Below are 18,462 nucleotides of genomic sequence, written 5' to 3'. Positions count from 1 at the left end.
TCAGAAAACCAAACCCTAAGCATATGTGACCATGAACTCATTAGGAAATAGTCTAATGCTTTTCAGTTCTGAGAAATACAACAGCAAAATCAGTATTAAAATAAAGGTGATCCACAGGAAGATGATATATAGCTCTATCTATCTAGTTGGTTTTTTGAGACAAGAGTCTCATTATGTACTCTTGACTGTCTCACTTTGTAGACAAGAAAGGTCTTGAACTCAGATCTGCCTGCCTGTCTGCTCAGTGCTGGGATTAAGGGTGTGTGCTACCCACCATGCTTGACTAATCTACAGCACAAATTCCTATAAGATAAAATGGCAAAGTAATAATTGGAAAACTTATCAAGGTTGTTGGTTTTGTTTTGTTTTGCACTTCACAGCACAAACTATGGTTATTTAAGCTAGGAACTAACTTACTAGCAGCACTGTCTTTTAAGTACACTAGTTGTGACTAATGACACACTTGTCTATAAAATAGCAAAAGCCAATCACTAGTTGGATCTTAGCAAAATAGCTGCAGTATCTACATAAAATGGCCTAACTATAAGACAAACAACAGAAGAACTTAGTCTTAATACAAAGAATCTCCTATTTCATTGGTAGCTTCTATATTCAAAGTTCAGCAAGCTGCTCTGACAGAGATGGTAACAGAACACACCACTGACAACCCCATCAGGTTATATGTGCTCATTTACTACTGAAATACAACAACATTATCTGTGAACAAAGACAAAGAGAGGAAAAATGGTTCCCAGGCATAAAAATCCAATTTGGGAAAACATATGAATGTATAATTATTTTCTTCCTCATTTCATTGAAGGTAATAACATGTATTATATACAATAAATACTCAGAAATTCACCAGCAGAGTTAGACCTGGTTTAAAACTGGACTTTCCTCTCCGTACAAGGTTTGGCAACCATCAAATCGTGTCTCTAGTGTGTTAATACCAAGAAAACAGTGGTTTTTTTTTTTTTTGAAGAAAATGAACTGAGAGAAAAGACAACAGAGAATATAACGTAAGGGAGAGACAGCAGGAAATGAAGCTTTGTAAGCCTGGCCCTGAAGGAATGCAAATGCCACGCTAGTGACTGTGTTCTTCACATTGTGTCTCAGCTAACTCTGGGGACAAATGAGGACTGCTCTGTAATTCAGGTCAACGTGGTAAAAATAAAATGTACAAGGAAGGCACTGTGCTTTGTGTGCAGTCCTGAATATTTGACATAGGATAAATATTCTATGTTGGCTGAAGTCAGGTAAGTCTTTGGAAAAGGTCTTGAACAGCTAGCTTGCAGGAGCAATGAACAAGTCTCTCTAGCTTACTTACTGAAATGTGATGCTTTGGCTACTCGTATTATTAGCCCGAGTAGTAACGTTATCCAGTAGTAGTAGCTCAGGGGAAAAAAATACTCCTAGTCTTCCCAGAGTCTTATTCTTTATAAGAACCAAAAAGAGAAGAGAGGCAGTGATTTAGGCAAAGACATGTGTGCATCCTGCTTACCTTTGCTCACCAGGGTCCACTCCCCTCTGTGACAAGAGCAACATGCTGTCCTGCTTCTCATGCACAGCAGGGCCTTGGGGTGGGGAGATGGGCTCATAGGGCTCTGATGGGATATGACTCCTCTCTGGAGATTTTCCAGGCCTGCTGGGGTAGAAAATGCAACATTTTAGGTTGTACTCAGTCTGAGGCCACCTCTGATTTAACATCTGCATTTAACGTATAATCTTATAAATGATGGTATTTCCTACCCCAATCAATTCTACCATTCTTAAAATCGTAGTAGTTGTGAACCTTCAATCTTCTATCCATCAATACCCACATGCATGAGAAAAGGCCTAATTTATCTTCAGGTCTTATCCTTTTTGGCATAACCTTTAGTTTACACACACTTCAACCATACATATTTATTTTTTAAATGTAAAAATAAGCACACACATCTTCCTGCCTCTTTTTCCCAATTATCAGCCATTTTCATATGGCTCATGATGCACATTCTATTCTAAAACTGCAGGGCTCCCTGGGTATGGATTAGTGGTAGGCCGTTTGCCTAGCCTCATTATGTAAATATTTTAGATGATAAATAAAATAATTTTACTAAGAGCAATGAAAGAAATTAACCATCGTCTTTCAGATTCATGGATGTAGGTTTTAAGTAGAGAAGCCAACTGGAAACCTTCTTCATAAATGTCATCAATTGTTCCAAATCTCTAACATAATAGTTGTCTGTCTATGTATTATGTATCTATATATGTATCCAATTATGTATCTATCTGTTTATGGTGTGGGTGTCTCATTGTTTTTCAGGCTAGTCTAAAAGGAACTCCTAGGTTCTGCATGTCTTCCTTCTTCAGCCTCTGAAGGATTAGAGCCAGCCTTCTGTTCTTGGTGACTTCACTTTTCTTTTTTAAAAGAGAAAAAGATACACTGAGTGTGGTGGCTCACACCTTTAATCCCAGCTCCCAGAAAGCAAAGACAGGCGGGTCTCTTCTAGTTAGAGGCCAGTCTGGTCTACATAGCAAGTTCCAGAACAGTAAGAGCTATAAACAATGACACTGTCTCAAAGGACAACCCCTACCCCACCCCCCAAAAGAGAATAAGCATGCTTTTATCATACCTTTAAGATCATTAAGCCTTTTTAAATGGGTATGTCTAGTATTTGCTTCAGAACACTCCAGTATGGCATGGAGATGGTGGGGGAATGGGATAGGGAAGTGAGAATAAAACAAAAAAGAAGAGCCAGGCGTGGTGGCGCACACCTTTAGTCCCAGCATTTGGGAGGCAGAGTCAGGTGGATTTCTGAGTTCAAGGCCAGCCTGGTCTACAAAGTGAGTTCCAGGACAGCCAGGGCTATACAGAAAAACCCTGTCTCAAAAAAACAAAAACAAAAAAAGAAAAGGAAAAGAGCTGGCCCCTGGCTGCATTGAAGTGTATGCGTGTGGTTTTGTATTGTGTTTTGTTTGATTCAGGGTGTCTACATAGCCCTGGCTGTCCTGGAACTCACAGAAATCTGTCTGCCTGCCTCCACATGTTGGGATGGGATAAAAGGCGTGAGTCACCACATCTGGTGATTTTCTACTCTTAAAACCAGCCAACTTGTTTTTTTGAAACAGGGTCAGTTATCTGCCTGTCTCTGTCCAGAGTGCCATCTGTACCTGGCTCATTTAGAGGGACAGTCATCTCTTTGTACCTAAGCACTGATTTCCACTTGTCTCATTTATCCATCCTCTGTATATATTCAGAGTATTTGCTACAATCTTTGTTTTATTGATAGTCATATTCCTGTTCTTAGCATGTTTATGGATTTCCTATTGAAATATAATTTGATGTTGATGTTTAGTGTACTACTTTGAACTAAAACCTCTGATTCCTTTTTGATAGAATGTAGAACATTGTTAACAAATAGTACATATGGTCAAGCCCTGGGGCCTTGTCCATATGAGGCAAGTGTGCCAAAACTGAACTATGCTCACAGTCTCTTTTCCCATTATTGCTATTGAGTTTTTTGAAATGGTCTCATTATTTAGCCTAGACTAGCCCCACGCCCTTGCCTTCTGAGTAGCTAGAAATATAGGCATGTGCCTGCCCAGCCTGAGAAGGAATTTTCAAAGACTACTCAAACTTGTGCAAGGACTACCCAGCTACTTTTGAATATATATTTATCCACATATACAGTGCTAAGTACCCAGACAGTAGACATCCTGAAAATAACAGACAGGAGAAAAGGACCCCTAGTTCCCCTTTCCAGAGAATAAGGGCAAATGACATTTGATATGAGAAATGAATCTTCTAACTTATAGACATATTTAAACTATCTTGTTACTGCAAAATTTGTTTGGTACAAAACAAAACTATACCTTCCCCGGGATTTATCCACAAGATTTTCTGGAGAGACTCTAGGACCTGGTCTGGGATGCAGGACAGTCTGAGACTGTGATTCTGGGCTGTAGCGACTTGAGGTTTTAGTTCTTACAGGTGTGGATGACAAAGCAGATGGTGAAGTTTGGAATGTAGAAGTAGAAGGCTGCGAGGGAACTTGATTTCTAGCAAAATCTTGTGTGATAATTTGCTGTAAATGAGAAGAGGAGGCGGTCATAAAGCTGGTAAATACCTGCCAGGAGAGCTCCCTGTGAACTCAGCTTCTTGTTTTGCATTCTCTGTGTGTTTCATTCTGAGTACAAAACAGCCTTAAACTCAGCAGTAGTCCTGCCTCAAAGTCCCGACTGATGGGATATGTGCCCCCATGCCAGCTTAAACTAAATATCTTTGCTAGGATTTTCTTGTGTTTTTTTTTTTTTTTTTAAAACTGCTTTCTGCATAATAATAATGGCAACAACAACAACAGAAGTAGAGAAGACTTACACAGATGTGGTCAGCAAGTGTGATCAGTCGATGGGTCCTGGGCACCTGTCCCATTCCCTCTGACTGGGAAGATGGGGGCAGTGGTGGCTGTTGCTGTGGAGATGGTGATTCCTGCTGGGACCGATAATGATGCAGTGGTCCTTCATACTGTCGAGTGGACTCATCTAATAGACGGTAGGTAGATATATTATCCTAAGGATGCTACTGGCCCACACTCAGTATCAAATATAGAGCATAACTCAGAAAAATGTAAGATATGCACCAATACACATAATTTATGTAATTATATCTAGAAACAAACAAAAAAAATCAACTGATTTATTCTACTAGTTTTCATGCTTCTGAGTGTAGAAGTAAGCAGAATTTTCAGCCATTTTCCTACGTGTGTATATGCACACGTGTTTGTTAGAGTGAGTGTGCACATGCAGCTGCACAAAGGCTGCTTGCTGTCAGTCTCTTTCCTCTATTGCTGTCTGCCTTTCTATTTTTGAGACAAAGTCTCTCGGTGAACCTGAAGCTCATGGATTGGCTAGCTAGTGAGTGGAAGGGATCTACCATTCACACTCCCTGCACCTCTTGCTCCAGTGCTGGGGTTACAGGACTGGATTCTTGGTATCTAAATTCAGGTCCTCATGCTTGTGTACCAGTTACTTTAGATCTATTTTCAATAAACTATGCACAAAAGAGTAACAATAGTTTAATAGTGTATTTTGTTAGTACAGCTCTAAGTGTTTCTAGAGTAGATTACTCTGCAACAAGTTAATCTTACCATGGCCTAGACAGGAAACTAGAAGCAAATGTTAATGCAAACAAGAAACACAGAAGTGGCAAAACAGACATACTTTCTGCTTGATTTGCCTTAACCATCTCTGGCTGATAGGCCTGTGGCTTTTCCTGGGGTGGTGCAGGTGAGCTGGCAGGACTTATCACCTCAATAGCATCACTAGCTGTTTCATACCTGTGAGAAGACACTTTAAGAAAAGAACCTTATTTTAAAATAAATCCATGGAAAGTATCAAAAGTCCAAGTTCTTCAGAGCTATTTGCATATTTTAGGGTTTTTTGATTCTGCTAAAGAGAAGTCCAGTAGCATTCCATACTAGCAATAAAATCAGACTCAATAGACTGTTAAAGCTGCCTCTGTGCCAAGGGTGCAGGGTTTTACAGCATGAGATGAAACAGAATTAAAAACATATTTGTTGTTAAGCCCATGGGAGCTCGAAAAGAAACCCTGGGCTAACATCATCAAAGGAGATTAGTAAGTAAGTAAGGGTAGATCTCAACAGTTGATTCCAATACTCCCATTTCTGTGGAACAATCTGATCTTAGCAAAAAGGCCACAGAGCTGGTTCACTGCCAAGACTGTTACTGCTTATAAAGCACTAGAGTGAGAGAGCGCCATGTCTGTCTTCAGGCCATCACAGTTGTGGTGTTGACCAGCTAGGAGCCAATTCAAAAAGGGATGTTGAGAAAGACAAGATTTTTGTTCAGACGTGTGCCCAGTGCCACACTGTGGGAAGGGAAGCAAGCATAATACTAGATCGAATCTCTATGGTGTATTTGGGCAGAAGACAGGTCAAGCTGCTAGACTGACTTACAAAGATGCCAATAAGAAGAAAGGCATCACCTGGAGAGAGGAGACCCTGACGGAGTGTTTGGAGAACCCTAGAAAGGGACACCCCTGGAACAAACATCATCTTCGCTGAAGTTAAGAAGGTGGTAGATGGCAGACCTAAGAGCTAATCTTTCAAAAGTTACCAATCACTAATTCTGCCACCTTATTACAAAACCAATGTCTCATGGCTTTTAATGTGTGTCATAATTTAATTCATACAAACCCAAATTAACATCATGTGTGGCTAACAATGTTTTTGTTGGACAGTCCTGATTTTAGTAAAACTGATGTGTGGCAAAAAAATAAAAATAATGACTTTTCTCAAATAACTAAAGTATTAAATTGTGAAAGTGAACAGGAGTGGTGGGAAATATGTGAAGAAAATAACTTCAAAGAGAGGGAAGATATCAACCAATTCTGGAGAGTGCTCACACAGATCCCTCTAAGATACACACAACTTTCAAGAAAATGGCTGGTCTCTGTACATGCATACCATGGGCAGCTTTTATAAACTTGCCATGCTTCAGAGCTGACATTTTGGGAGAATCAGGTACAACTTCCTTAAGAAACTTCTGTTAGAGGCCATGTACATGCAGTACCAGAGCCTGAGTCGGGGCTGTGACCTTGGCTGAACACAGGCATAGGAGATGAATTACGTTACCTGGTCACTGCATACTGCTCTTACTTAAATGAGCATCTCTACATACCTGTCAGGAAAACAATGCCTAGGAGCTAAAATAAACCACCATATTGTGAGTAACTCTGACTTGAAAGGTTTGTATTCACTGTTGGTCATCACTGCTTATGAACCAACATTTCAGATGACAAGAACTGCCAGTATTCTGGCAGCATGCCCTCTAATTGCGAACTACATTCATGTAGCTCGTGAAGATTGGGGTGCAAGGTAAAGGATGAGGGAGGATCTCAAAGAGTTACATTGAAAATGACACTGAGTAGTTGTCACTAGGCTGTGTCTCACACAGGATGTTGCCTAATAATACAAAAGATAACTGCACTCAAAAGTAAGAACACAGGAATCTAAGAATTTGGGCTTTTTGTTTTCAGACTGCTGAAAATACTCCCAAAACAAAGTCTGGTATCAGACATTGACCCGAGATGTCCTGCATTGCTCTTCCCTCTGAGCTAGCAGGTTTTTGCAAGATGAAAACCTATGTAGTACACATTCAAGGCAGTGTTAATTCTGCAGTTCATTACCAAACTGCCTACTTCTCTCAGAAAAATTTGACAACTTGTAACTGCATAAGTGAACACTCAGACAAGGCCTGTCTGCAATCCAGTGCTGCTGCATTTCCTTAATGGAGATAACAAAGCCATGGCTATGTGATTAAACTCCTCCCAGTATAACACAACTGCTTGTTCTTTTCTAAAATTTCAGTAGAATCAAAATTAGGTCATATGTAGGAAAAATTTAAATGACATTTTATTAATTCATATATTTTCTTCTATGTATAGAACCTGTATTACTGCATACATGTGACATCAGCTGGTGCCACAGTCATTTGTCCCCTTTCACTGTGGGGGTTGAGATCACCAGATTTGGTGCTAAGAGCCTTTACCAGCTGACTGACCTCACTACCCGTAAGAAATTTTAAAAATGCTGCACTTCTGTGTAGTATTTTGATTCTAACTTGGACCAGAATCCAATTCTCAAGAAAGATGCCAAGTTAATACCGGTCACTAATTATAAGCTTGTTTTCAAACTACCTTAGAAAAAGGACAGAGAGGCCTTGGGGAGATGAGTGAACCTAGCAGACAGTTGCTGAGAGCACGCACACTGGTAGCACAGACCTTGAAGATGCTCCTGTTACAGTGCAGAAGCTCCTCTTCCCAACAAGCCACTGTTCACTTAATCCTGTTTTTCCCTAGATAATATATTATACTTAGAACATAGGGATATGTAAATCATAAGGATACTGGAAGATACATTTTTGCACCCACAATACGTCTCCCATGTTGCTGCCAGGCATTAGGATTGTTTCATACCAGGATGGGCTTTACCTAAAGCATAAAGTAATTCTTTACTCAGATTTTACCACATTGTGAAACTCAGATTGAGATACATACAGCTACTAGAAGAGTCTGAACTTTGAGAGCCACGTTCCCTCGCATCCTTGTCCGAGGCAATTTGCCGGGTGATGATCACGTCTATGAAGTTAGCTGCAGTAATGGTAGTCTTCCCTCGGGTCCTTAGCTCTTCCTCATATCTGGATTTTGGAGGAGGCCCTTTATCTTTCCCAGCCTCAGAATACACTACTGAGGCATGAGGCTGGGGCTTGCCACTTGGAAGGGCTGAAGAAGTGCACACACACTGAACAGATCTCTTCTCCACCTCCAGGTTTTTCTGCTCTAGCTGCTGCTGTTCACTAACTGCTGCTGACCTGCTTCTCAAATTTTCTTCTAACCTGGCAGCTTCATGCTTACTCTCTTTTGTTTTGGAAACATCCATCTGGGGTGCAGAAGCTGCAGCATCCACAAGAGCAGCCAGGGCATCCGCAGCAGTGTTGTAGCGGGAGGCTGGCAGGCCTTGACTTATGGAAGGGCCCCCCGAAGGCAGTGGCCTGTAAACAAAATAAAATAAAGGTACTTAAGGGAAGAGTATAGGGGAGGGGGAATACTAGAGAGATGAAAGAAAAAAATCGCATTTAAAAAGAGCTTAGCAAATAAAGAATCTTGATCATTATAGTCAGTGGTTTAAAGATCAAGATGGGGGCTGGTGAGATGGCTCAGCAGGTAAGAGCACTGACTGCTCTTCCGAAGGTCCTGAGTTTAAATCCCAGCAACCACATGGTGGCTCACAACCATCCGTAATGAGATCTGACGCCCTCTTCTGGTGTGCCTGAAGACAACTACAGTGTACTTATGTATAATAATAAATAAATCTTTAAAAAAAAAAAGATCAAGATGGCTCAGCAGGTAAAGGCACTTGCTGCCGAGGCTCAAAATCTTAGTTCTGATTTTGGGACCCACCCAGGTGTAGAGAGAGAGAGAAGAGACTCTCAGAGGTTGTCCTTACAGACACATGCAAGCAGTGAACTTGTATTTGGTGAGAATGATTATGAGTACAAGAGACTGACTGACATGATGCGTAGCTGAGCAGTGGGGTCCAAAGGCGTGATTACACTGGTTCCATTGGTGCCCTGGAAAACACTGGGTCTCTGCTGCAGGACGCTCTCCTGAGTTCTTACTGAAGGGGAAGGGGAGCGAACATATCCGTGGCTGCCAGGGCGGCCTGGCTGTTCTGAACCTGAATGGGGGGTAAAAGAAAAAGTCAGACTGATAATCCAAAAGAAGCAGCTACAGAAATACGGGCAGCAAAGTCTACAGACTTTTTAATTCCTAGGATTACTAAGCAGAAAATGAGGAGAAGACGAAACTTGATACATACTTTTTAGAAATGGACTCTTAAGTTTCTCAATAAACATACAATAAACCCCAACAAAAATAAAACAAAATTCCAGTTGTCATTTACTCTCATTTCCAATCTTGTTAAGAGTTTCCATCTTGATTCCAAAAAGGAAAGAAAAGAACCAACAAGGAAGTGCTACCCATTTCAGGCTCGAATCCTATAGACTGCTGCCAATTCTAAATTTTGTATGATCTCCCAATCAAAGTAGGTGCAACATCCCATGAATCACAATAAAAACAACATTTGAGACTGGCTTGAGATCTGGAGATATGGGAAGGCAGGCTGAGCAGTGAGCTTCAGGAAGCCCACTGTCTAAGCCTCTCCAGCTCCGCTATTACTAACACAGGGTACCACACCTGGTGTTTACAGGGTTTGGGGTTCAAACCCAAGCAGCCACACTTGTATGGCAAGCACTTTCCCGTGCCCGCTCCTCTACTTCTATTTCACCATTACATTTGTCTCAGCAAGCTTTCCCTTGTGAGAGGAATCTTGGCAGTACTCCTTCCCTAACCCCCAAATTTGTCATCCATAGCTACGCTTCTTTGAGGCTTCAGAGTTTATCATTTAGCTTTAACACTCTCATAGTGGGGCCAGGAGAATCTTAAACTCCAATTCCCTGCTCAATTTCTTCTCTACTTTCCTTGTACTGTGTTCTCCCTCTACCTTTCTACCTCTTGCTTTGCCTGTGGAAGAGCTAGACATTTTAGCACAACTTATTCCTATAGCCAGTATGACTTCAGCCAGACTTTTTGACAGTTTCCCCACTTCGGAACACACTTATCAGTATATATCAGTATGTCTATAGAACCAGTTCCTAGAAGTAGAACTGCTAACCAATGAGTTTTTACATTTTTTATGCATAAGTGACCCCATTTTCATGGCCTCTGTCATATATCAGCTTCTGTGAAGCTGCAACAGATCAATTTGGTACCTGATGAGGAAACAGTATTTGGTGGTTTTACACCTGTTATTTTGTAGATCAGTGGGATCAACACCTTTTTAAAACCTAAAAGCTATGTATCATTTGAATTTGACTTTAATTTTTTTCATTATTTTTACATAATCTACATGGACCCAATATTATGTTATTACCACATAATTAGTCACAAGCATTTTTTTAAAGACCAGGCTAGTAGTAATTTTTCTTATTTATAAATAATGGGTTATATTTTATGTGTTTTGACTTTGCAGCTATATTGAATACTGTTGACCATAAGTCATCAGCAACAATAAGGCTGGAGCAAACGTGATAACTAGCTTGGGGTTCCGTCTATCTGCTGACAGTACCACTGATTTCAAAGGCTTTGTCCCTCATGAAAACACTAACTTGATTGACACCCTCTTGCCACTACATCTTCATTTCTGTAACTACCTATTGCAATCATCATCTCTTCCTCTTTTTGCCTATACCTACACTGCCCTTCCGAGGGCATCTAGAGACTGCCTGCCTCCTGTCTTCACACCTTCTTCCAGGATTCTACCTGGAAGAACCCTCTTGATTGGGTTCTAACTCTTATAGATCAGTCTGTGTTCTTAAGTGTCAGATCAGTGTATCTGACAATATGGGACTATTAAATGGCCTCATTTTTTAATTAAAATAATTGAGAAAGACAAATGTATCAGGGATAAAGAGACTGCTCAAATATCTGTCAGATCAAATATGTCTAAAATAAAAATAATCTTTGCTCTCCCTGATTGTGATCACATCACATGTACATAATTCCTCCTCTTTTTTTATTATGAGGCAAATGAACAATCCTCCTTCCTCAGCTTCCTGAATGCTGGGTGTGGTAGAATGAATGAAAATGGCCCCCATTGGTTCATGGGGACTGGCTCTATTAGGAAGTAGGTTCTTGTTGGAGTACGTGTGGCCTTGAGAGAGGAAGTGTGTCACAGATTTCTAAAGGTCAAGTCAGGCTCATTGTCATTCTCTGTGCCTGCTGCCTGCAGATCCAGATGTAGAACTCTCAGCTCCTTCTCCAGCATCAGGTACACTCCCATGCTTTCTACCATGATTACAATGAACTATAAGCCAGTTCCACTTAAATGTTTTCCTTTAGAAGAGTTGCCGTGGTCATGGTGTCTCATTACGATAAAACCCTAGTTAGGACACGGTTAAATAGGCATGTGCCATCAGGTCCAGCTCAGCTTAAATTTGTAGCTTATTCTTATTGTTTAACCTATTTGAGTTATTGTCAACATCCTTTGATTCTGCTTCTGTGTGCTCAGCAATTTCTTTCTGGCCATTCTCTGTGCCTGAATGTTTCACACTATCATCTGCATATGCATGAGTTCCTGAGACAGTTTCAGTGAACAGCCCATCCCCAACTTCAGTGTTCTAACACATCCCACGCCACTCTAAGAAATGCCCTTCTGGTCACATGACTGACTTCCTAAACAGAATGACAGACAGTGCTTCAAGATGCCATGTCTTTTTCTAACCATTCTTTTAACCATTCACTCTTTAAACTAGAACTGGGGCTGTTCTTTTGCTTTAAGAGTCTCATACCCAGTATTTTCAGGAGCAACTGAAGACCCATGTTGCTTGGCCCCAGTCAGAAGTATGGAAAGTTCATTTCCAACTTTTACAGCACTTTTGATTGTATTTCACATATATTGTCTTTCTATCTTACAACTCTTGTTTGCCTATGTAGAATAATTAAGCATAATGCCCCACAGGAAATGATTAAGACCTATTCCCTAAGGGTCAAAGGCTCTCACTGACCTGGTCGCAGGTAGAGGTCAGCGGGAGCAGCAGTGATCCTTTCGCGCTCGCGTTCACGCTCACGTTCACGCTCCTTCTCCCTTTCCCGCTCTCGTTCCCTCTCAGCACTTGCAGCTGCTGCAAGGTGTGTTGGGTGTCCTGTAAAACATGAGTCTGCAACTTAAAGACAAAACGGTCAGCCTGTCATGTTACATGTTACATGTTACATGTTACAACTTAAAGACAAAACGGTCAGCCTATCATGTTACATGTGCAAATGACTAAAGAGTTTCAAAAAGCACCGAATATAGATGTATCAAGTTTATTTAACAAGTCTTGGCTAGCAAATGGGGCACAGTATCACTTAGGGTATTTTTGGAGAATCTAGTTAGAGGAATACAATTTAAATGAAAAGCAGAATGGGAGAAAGATGCCCAGAATTCTTCTGCAGGCTACATCAGTCTTGTTAGAGATGAATAAACTTTAAGCAATTTTGTCTGAGAAACAGGCAGCATTACTTTAAATGTATACGCTCACCCTAGAAAAACCATTGACTTATTTTCTGGAACATTCGTTCCCTTGTCTTCTAGAACAAGCCAGATATTTTATCATGGAGCATCTTACCTGGAGACAGAGAAGCAGCATTATACGGCCTGGGAGGGAAAGTAATCTGTGTGCCAGGGATATACGTGATTCTGTCCATGGGAGGAGTGCTTGTTCCCCCTGCATGAGGCACTAAAATTGTTGGAGGCATATTGGTCAGGTCAATGATTCCTATCCAAAGACAAATACAGTTTATTTATGTTAGGCATTACTATAAACTGACAGCTAACTCCAGAAGTATGCATGGTTTTCCATTTTGTCTCTTTATAACACACTGATAAATTTGCATTCAATATAAAGTTTTAAAAATTATCATGACATCTTTTTTTTAAAAAAAAAATTATTTATTATTATATCTAAGTACACTGTAGCTGTCTTCAGACACACCAGAAGAGGGCGTCAGATCTAATTACAGATGGTTGTGAGCCACCATGGTTGCTGGGATTTGAACTCAGGACCTTCGGAAGAGCAGTCAGTGCTCTTAACGACTAAGCCATCTCTCCAGCCCTATCATTACTCCTTAAGACACTTTCTAAACCTAAACAAGATAAGAAAACACTGAGCTCTACATGAGTAACCTCAGGTATGGACACAGTAAAGAAAACATGGACTCAAACACTTTCACACTTATATGGCTAATTTTGGTGTTCATTATAAGATCTCATCTCAGTATATTATTTTATTTGCTTTCAAGGGCAAAAGTCTACAGAGGCAAGCATAAACTTCTTTCATGTCTTTTCATCATTCATTTAACAAGTACTTACTAATTACTGGCAAATAGGAGAAAATTCTACACACCTCTTGTAGCTGGATAAGGGAGCCCCAGTGGCTGCTCTCGTGGGGACAGTCCCCTGGCGACATCAGGGCGCAGATTCACCTGCATCTGCTGTGAGGTGATGTAGTCGTTGAGGATTGTCTGCCTTGTGTTCTCCATTGCATAGAGCTGGTACTGACTTGGGTATCCTGGGGTTGGCGAAAGCTGTCTCTGTAACAGGTAAGCAGCAGCTGCTGAGCGGAAGAAAGAAAGAAAACAGTGCACTGAGTGTGTGAGGTTAGTGTGCTGAGAGTTACCATGGACAGAGTGAGGAAGCAGCACACCTGCTGAGCATAGCCACTCTCACTGAGCTCCTGGACCAGGACAGGGGTTCCTTTTAAACCTTGACACATGAGTAGTACAAGTTTCATTTCTTCCACTTTTTTCCCCCCAAGCCACAGTTTCTCTGAGCAAAAGCACTGTCCTGAAACTCCCTCTGTAGATTTCTGCCTGCCTCTTCCTCCCATGTGCTGGGATTAAAGGTATGTGCTACCATACCCTGTAAATCCAATTTATTTCAATGCCACAGATGTAGTGGAAAGGGGAAGGACATCTGAATGTTCCTAACATAGTTTTGTTTCAATCATTACCATAAAGCTATTTTTTTTCACCTGAATTATATGAGAGTTGTGACTGAAAATTAAAGTTCTTTTTTGACAACAGGGTGAATCAATGTGGAAACTATTTATAACATAGAAATTTTATTTCTCTAGAGGTAAAAATGATTTAATATAACCATTCAGTAATACATACATGCATTTGAAAAAAAGATGGAAAACCTTTTCTATAAAGGGCTAGATGAAATTCCGTGAGGTTTTAAGAGCTATACACTATTTCTCACAGCTACTCGATTCTCTGAGTACTGAGAAGAAGCTATGGACAAAACAAACAAATGGCTAGAGGTTATACTCTACAATAAATTGTCTGCAGGAACAGGATTTTATCAAGGAGCTGTTTTATTAGCCTCTGAAAAAGAGCATGACACGGGATGCAATGATGTCATAAGGGACGTGTGTGTGCACCACGATCCCACTTTCTTTTTCTTTTTCTTTTTTTTCCCCTAGACAGTGTTTCTCTGTGTAGCCCTGGCTGTCCTAGAACTCACTTTGTAGACCAGGTTGGCCTCGAAGTCTGAAATCCACCTGCCTCTGCCTCTGCCTCCCGAGTGCTGGGACTAAAGGCATTCACCACCACCGCCCGGCAATTTCTTTTATAACAGAGATAATGGTGAGATTTAATCAATGGTTTACAAAAAGGTACTGACCTTCGAACACTATGTTGTAACTAGCATACTTAATTCATCACATTAACCCACTTTTTCAATTAGACTTACCAAGTGAAATAAAGAAACAAAGCTTTTCAGACCCTTATTGATTTTAGTTCTTTAAGCTTTGTTAATATTTTATTACTTTGGAGTGCTGGCAACATAGGGTGTTCTATTCACAAAACTGCACTGATTTGTACAGTAGTTGATACACTGAACTATAATAGCTTTAATAGTAATATAGATATAGTATTTCTTTGCTATAAATTGTCATTAAATATTGGGCTTACCAGGATCCAAAGCCCTGTGAAAGGGCATGGCTGGATCCAAGTGCGTGGGTAGGTGGCTCCGATAAACCTCTCCTGCAGCGCTACTCCTGTGATGAGGCTCAAATGGGCTGTGACTCACGACAGGATCCACTCCGGGCACTGGAGACTTGGCTGGTATACTTTCTCTTTGGGTTGGGGTCAGAGTTGATTTCCTTTCATGACTGGTAGACTTGCTGGAAGAAACTGTAACAGCAATAACAAAGCACCAATGCCACAAATCCTTGAGAAAACTTCAACATATGCCCCAGCATTTAAAATCTAATCTTGTAATATATCCAAGTGTGAGAACAAGTGGGAGCCTTCAAACATGGAACAAACCAAAAACAAAACAAAACAAAATGCCGGGCATGGTGGCCCACGCCTTTAGTCCCAGCACTCCGGAGGCAGAGGCAGGCAGATTTCTGAGTTCGAGGCCAGCCTGGTCTACAAAGTGAGTTCCAAGACAGTCAGGGCTATACAGAGAAACCCTGTCTCAACAAAATAAAACAAAACAAACATGGAACACAGCAGCAATTCTTAAACCACATCATGTTAAGATCATAAAAGGTAAGCTGGGAGTGACAGCACTCGGGAAGCAGAGGCAGGCAATCTCTGTGAGTCTGAGGGCAGCCTGGTTCAGGACATCCAGAGCTACACAACACAACAAAACCCTGTGTTGAAAAACCAAAACCAAAATAAAAATAAAATCATGAAAGGTCATACTATTCACTAACCTCTAAATCTCACTAAATGTGTCCTTATTTTCATGTTTTTTAAAAAGATTTATTTATTTATTTTATGTATATGTAAAAGGGCATTGGACATTGGATCCCATTACAGATGGCTGTGAGCTACCATGTGATTGTTGGGATTTGAACTCAGGACCTCTGGAAGAGCAGTCAGTGCTTTTAACTGCTGAACCATCTCTCCAGCCTGTGACCATGTTTCCTAAATGGTACTAACATCAAAATCCTAAAACAAAATAACATATATTTTGGCCCCACCTACAGTAAATCTCAAATTCATCTCTCCTTGTGTTTTCTAAACTCTTTGCTACCTGTGGACTGTAAATTCCTCTAATTCTTGCCGTTCAGTCAGCCCTTGAGTGACTCTACCTCCTAGACATCCACTTGCACCTCTCGTTCTCCAGTGACCCAACTGGCTCTAGCACACCATCAGAGCACACACTCTGCAGCAGCCTCCCTGTGGGAATGTCTGCTTATATATAAAACACTTGCCATGTCACTTAATTTCTCTTAAAAAAAAATATGTATGTGGGCATTTGTGTTGTAGGATGTCAGTGCACCACATGTTTGCAGTGTCCTCAGTCGTCACAAGAGATCAGATCCCCCAGGACTGGAGTTACAGGTAGCTGACAGCTGTCACATGGCTATGGGAACTGAAGTGAGGTCCTCTGGAAGACGCCAGTGGTTTTTTTCTCTTTTCTTTTTTTAAAGATTTATTTATTTAATGTATATGACTACAATATCTTCAGACACACCAAAAGAGGGCATCAGATCCTATTACAGGTGGCTGTGAGCAACAATGTGGTTGCTGGGAATTGAACTCAGGACCTCTGGAAGAGCACAGTCCGTGCACTTAACTTCCGAACCATCATTTCTCCAGCCCTACACCAGTGTTATTAACTGCAGAACCATCTCTTCAGCCCTACTTAATTTCTTTACTTTTGTACTTCTGCACTACTGGTTATTAAACCAGTAAATTGTAAATTTTGAAGGGAATAATTCACTGATGTATATATACAAGTATAATTAAAGCCTTCTGTTTTGTTTGTTTGCCCAGTCTCTAGCTTGGTAGCCCAAAAACTTGCTTCTGTATCTGCCCTGCCTCCCAAGTGTGAGAATTATAGGTGTGGATCACCACTCCCAATTACTATAAAGCTATTAACTGAAATTCTGCTGGTATAAACATGGCCATAAACAAAAATTTCTGTATCAAGACATAAAGTATCACTGGCCTGGCCTGCCAAGTCCTTTTTCTGCTGTGGGCAACTCTAGTGGGCTCCCCTTCCTCTGCTTGCGGTGCACTACTCCTACAACGTTCAACTCTTCACCATACAGCCTAAGGCTTCTCAACCTTCCTAATGCTGTTACCCTTTAAGACAGTCCCTCACACTGTGGTGACTACTTTATAGTTGTAATCTTACTGCCATTGTGAAGTATAATGGGAACATCTGACATTCAGGGTAAATGGTTTGTATTCCACGGTGGTCATAGCCCATGGTTGAAAACACTGGTCTAACTGGTCAGATCTCAAAATGTACAGACTGAGCCCCAGAGAACTCACTCACTTCCCCCTCCCCCATGCTGGGATCACTTGCAGACATCACCATGCTCAGCCCGAGCCACCTGTCTCCACCTGGAGACTGTCCTTCACTGACTGGGTTGCTTCCCTAGTTCGATCCATACCCTGTGCATCTTGAAACATCTAGAGCTAATAATTTGGTATTTTGTGTTTGTTGGAGGTAACAAATGTTACAAAGTAATCAGAGTTGGTAACAAAAGCCATACCATCAGCAGTTCTGTTCATCATGGGGGAGCCTCTGGAGATGGTGTTCTGATAACTCACAGGAGTCCTGCGAGCACTGCTGTCATCGTAGAGTCCCGGGCTCAGCTGTGCTTTGGGAGCTTCGTGAAGTGTAGACCTGAGAACGGAGGGTCCAGAGCTCACCACTGACGTGTGCCGGGCTCGCACTGGCTCGCCTGCTTTCACATCCTCATATTTTCCCCGTTCTACTACTTTTATGTTCTCTGGTACAATTTCCAGCATTCCACGGGGTAGTTTGCTAGGCCCTGTGATTAAGGACTTCACATTGTGTTTGATAGCTGATTGACCTGAGTTGTTGTCAAATTTTATTGGTGTGCCCTAAGAGGAAACAAACAATACAGGTAGCAACATTGTATACTGTTCCTTTTAAGGTGTATGTCTGCCTCATGTCAATTATACTCTGCTGTGGTGACATCAATCTGAGCCCATGAACCCTTCAATACACACACTCCCAAATTAATCACCTCAAACTGTGTGTACAAGAAAAACTGATGGTGTAACCACTCTGGAAATCAGTCTGGCGGTTCCTCAGAAAATTGGACATAGTATTGGAGGATCCCGCAATACCTCTCCTGGGAATATATCCAGAAGATGTTCCAACTGGTAAGAAGGACACATGCTCCACTATGTTCATAGCAGCCTTATTTATAATAGCCAGAAGCTGGAAAGAACCCAGATGCCCCTCAACAGAGGAATAGATACAGAAAATGTGGTACATTTACACAATGGAGTACTACTCAGCTATTAAAAGGAATGAATTTATGAAATTCCTAAGCAAATGGATGGACGTGGAGGGCATC

At 41.1% G+C, this 18,462-nt stretch overlaps 2 protein-coding genes and 1 pseudogene across 31 annotated transcripts in view; 2 read left to right on the top strand and 1 right to left on the bottom strand.

Annotated features, from left to right (window-relative positions):
- The window catches only part of Ttc19 (tetratricopeptide repeat domain 19), a 62,014-nt gene extending 43,804 nt beyond the window's left edge, over nucleotides 1-18,210 (top strand). The window contains exon 12 of the mRNA XM_085829934.1: nucleotides 18,034-18,210. The gene's annotated coding sequence lies outside the window, so the exon portion shown is untranslated. The remainder of the gene's footprint in view (nucleotides 1-18,033) is intronic.
- The window catches only part of Ncor1 (nuclear receptor corepressor 1), a 142,035-nt gene that overhangs the window by 8,226 nt on the left and 115,347 nt on the right, over nucleotides 1-18,462 (bottom strand). For 22 of the 30 annotated variants that reach the window (XM_029483963.2, XM_029483964.2, XM_029483960.2 and 19 more), the window contains 11 exons: nucleotides 17,626-17,980; nucleotides 15,077-15,298; nucleotides 13,507-13,716; nucleotides 12,730-12,879; nucleotides 12,127-12,264; nucleotides 9,074-9,239; nucleotides 8,060-8,553; nucleotides 5,203-5,331; nucleotides 4,361-4,524; nucleotides 3,856-4,067; nucleotides 1,502-1,645 (listed from right to left, as the gene is read on the bottom strand). In XM_029483963.2, coding sequence (XP_029339823.1) covers nucleotides 1,502-1,645; nucleotides 3,856-4,067; nucleotides 4,361-4,524; nucleotides 5,203-5,331; nucleotides 8,060-8,553; nucleotides 9,074-9,239; nucleotides 12,127-12,264; nucleotides 12,730-12,879; nucleotides 13,507-13,716; nucleotides 15,077-15,298; nucleotides 17,626-17,980 — 2,384 coding nt within the window. The remainder of the gene's footprint in view (nucleotides 1-1,501; nucleotides 1,646-3,855; nucleotides 4,068-4,360; nucleotides 4,525-5,202; nucleotides 5,332-8,059; nucleotides 8,554-9,073; nucleotides 9,240-12,126; nucleotides 12,265-12,729; nucleotides 12,880-13,506; nucleotides 13,717-15,076; nucleotides 15,299-17,625; nucleotides 17,981-18,462) is intronic. The other 8 variants (XM_029483966.2, XM_085829926.1, XM_029483981.2 and 5 more) reach the window with 4 other exon arrangements.
- LOC115032316 (cytochrome c pseudogene) lies at nucleotides 5,366-7,339 on the top strand (annotated as a pseudogene).

Source organism: Mus caroli, unplaced genomic scaffold (genome assembly GCF_978045245.1).
Source record: "Mus caroli unplaced genomic scaffold, Mus_caroli_1 scaffold_13, whole genome shotgun sequence".
Taxonomy (NCBI): domain Eukaryota; kingdom Metazoa; phylum Chordata; class Mammalia; order Rodentia; family Muridae; genus Mus; species Mus caroli.
This window is presented reverse-complemented; position numbering and strand designations above follow the sequence as displayed.